We start from the raw sequence: 2,375 nt of genomic DNA, 5'->3' as shown, positions 1-2,375 counted from the left end.
CGCCAGAGAGTAAGGGTAGCATTAGCATTGTAAGTAAACATTAGCTTTTCTTTTTTTTCAGTAAGAGGCTTTTATTTAATAGAATTTTTGGACAATATATCGCAATGTATCGCCTTGCTTACAGTATCACAATATATCAGGATATATCGTATCGTGACCCCTCTGTCATCATATGTATCGTATCGCCAAATTMTTGCCAATACACAGCCCTATCAGTTAATAGTTATTTTCTTTTAAAAATGTTAGTTGATCAGAAACTGGTCTGTTTTAAATAAATATTAAAAATGTGTTCATTTCTATAAGACTGTCAAATAAATTTATAAAATATACAGAATTTCAAATGTTACAGATTAAAATGAGCTAAATTAGTTCTGTTTTATATTTAACTAGAGAACTGTTTCTGCTGCTGAAAACTTCAGCTGAACGTGTTAGGAGCAGAAATGTTCACGCAGGTTTAGTTTGAAAAGCTGAAAGGAAGAAAAATCCTTAACTTTGCAGAAAAACAGTAGGAATGAGCATAAATATGTTAAACAAGCAGAAAACAGCTAAAAGCTAAATGCTAAAGAATGGAATACAGCAGAAAGAAGCTGTAAGAAACAAACAGCTCAAATTAGCTGAAATAATTACAGTAAAGTTGAAACTTGCAGTCAAATAGCAGAAAGAGTTTTAGATAAAATAGCTAAAAAAGCTAAAATTAGCATAAAAAAGCTATAGGTAGCAGGAACAAGGTGAAAGAAGCAGAGATGGTGAAAATGTTGTAAAAATATAAAATTAGCAGAAAAAACTACATAAAACCACTAAAAAAGTTGTTTGTATAAAAATAGCTAAAACAGCTGAAGTTTTCAGTAAAACAGCTAAAAGGTAATTGGAGATGTTTTGATTAGCATAAGGAGCAGAAGTTTGCTAAATTTAGCAGAAATAAGTTTTAATAAGTCCAAAGACTAAAAAGCTAACTTCAGCTAAAAACAGCAACAAAGTTTTCTAACAACATGTAAACATGACATCATACCTGTCAGCTGTGAGCATTAAAACATGGTGGGCTGCTGCAGCTGCTGCTGCTGCGGCCCACCACGGCCCACCACAGGGCTCAGACTCTCCTGGGTAACCCTGGACTGGGACTGGGGTTGACTCTGGTTGTTCTCTGCAGCTGCCCAACCAGACGAGGATGGACAGCAGCCCTGAGGTGGTCGGCCAATCGTCTTCTCTGCTGCCGATGACGGGTTTCCCCATGCAGGTCAGAGCCTTCACCTGGACCTGATCTGGGTCTTGGGTCTGTGGGGGGTTAACGGTCCTCTCTCTGCTTGCAGGAGTACAACCAGAACAGCATCTTCAGTCAGGCTTACGGTAAAAACCTGCCCCCCAGCTCCAAACCCGACACCCCCATGATGCAGCAGGAGCCGTCCCTCTACTCCCTGTTCGAGGGGACCCCGTGGTCCCCCTCCCTCCCTGCCAGCTCAGGTACGTCTCACCTGTGCAGGTGCTGTTTAACGCTGAAGCAGGTTGCTGATGAAAGCTCTTGTGATTGGCAGACCACTCCACCCCGGCCAGCCAGTCCCCCCACTCCTCCAACCCCAGCAGCCTGCCCTCGTCCCCGCCCACACACAACCACGGGACCGTGCCCTTCTCCAACTTTGGGCCCATTGGGACCCCGGACAACCGGGACCGCAGGCTGGTGGACCGCTGGAAGGCAGAGAAATCCCCCGGTGAGTCTGAAGCCTTCAGGTCCTGGGGGGCCAGATGTTTGTCTGTTTGTGGTCAGCAGCTGGTTCTGATGAGAGACGCTTCTGTTCCAGGAACATTCGGTTTGGACTTCCTGCAGGCCGCCTCCTCCTCACCGTCTGACACCAGCTGGCACCAGGCTGGCTCCACGGGCAGCTCCTGGACCAATCAGGAGTCTCCGATGGAGGAGTCGTCCTACACCGTGCAGCTGGACAGCCTGAAGGTCAGATTTGATTTGATGCAGCAGGTCAACTTCCTGTCTGTCATCAGTCAACTTCCTTTCTGTCACTGGTCAACTTCCTGTCTGTCACTGGTCAACTTCCTGTCTGTCACCAGTCTGGTCACAAACAAGAAGTTGACCGGTCACAAACAAGAAGTTGACTGGTGACAGACAGGAAGTTGACCGATGACAGACGGGAAGCTGACCGGTCACATACGGGAAGTTGACCAGTGACAGACAGGAAGTAGACCGGTGACAGACAGGAAGTAGACCGATGACAGACAGGATGTTGACCGGTGACGGACAGGATGTTGACCGGTGACGGACAGGAAGTTGACCGGTGACGGACAGGAAGTTGACCGGTGATGGACAGGAAGTTGACCGGTGACAGACAGGATGTTGACCGGTGACAGACAGGATGTTGACCGGTGACAGA

At 46.4% G+C, this 2,375-nt stretch overlaps 1 protein-coding gene across 1 annotated transcript in view; it reads left to right on the top strand.

The window, feature by feature from the left end:
- The window catches only part of smg7 (SMG7 nonsense mediated mRNA decay factor), a gene marked incomplete at its 5' end in the record, with an annotated part of 25,745 nt that overhangs the window by 19,981 nt on the left and 3,389 nt on the right, over positions 1-2,375 (top strand). The window contains 4 exon segments of the mRNA XM_014027438.1: positions 1,148-1,234; positions 1,308-1,458; positions 1,530-1,703; positions 1,794-1,942. Coding sequence (XP_013882892.1) covers positions 1,148-1,234; positions 1,308-1,458; positions 1,530-1,703; positions 1,794-1,942 — 561 coding nt within the window.

The sequence above is a fragment of the Austrofundulus limnaeus genome, unplaced genomic scaffold (assembly GCF_001266775.1).
Source record: "Austrofundulus limnaeus strain Quisiro unplaced genomic scaffold, Austrofundulus_limnaeus-1.0 Scaffold649, whole genome shotgun sequence".
Lineage (NCBI taxonomy): Eukaryota > Metazoa > Chordata > Actinopteri > Cyprinodontiformes > Rivulidae > Austrofundulus > Austrofundulus limnaeus.
Note: the sequence above shows the minus strand (reverse complement) of the source record. Positions and strands in the feature narration are given on the sequence as shown.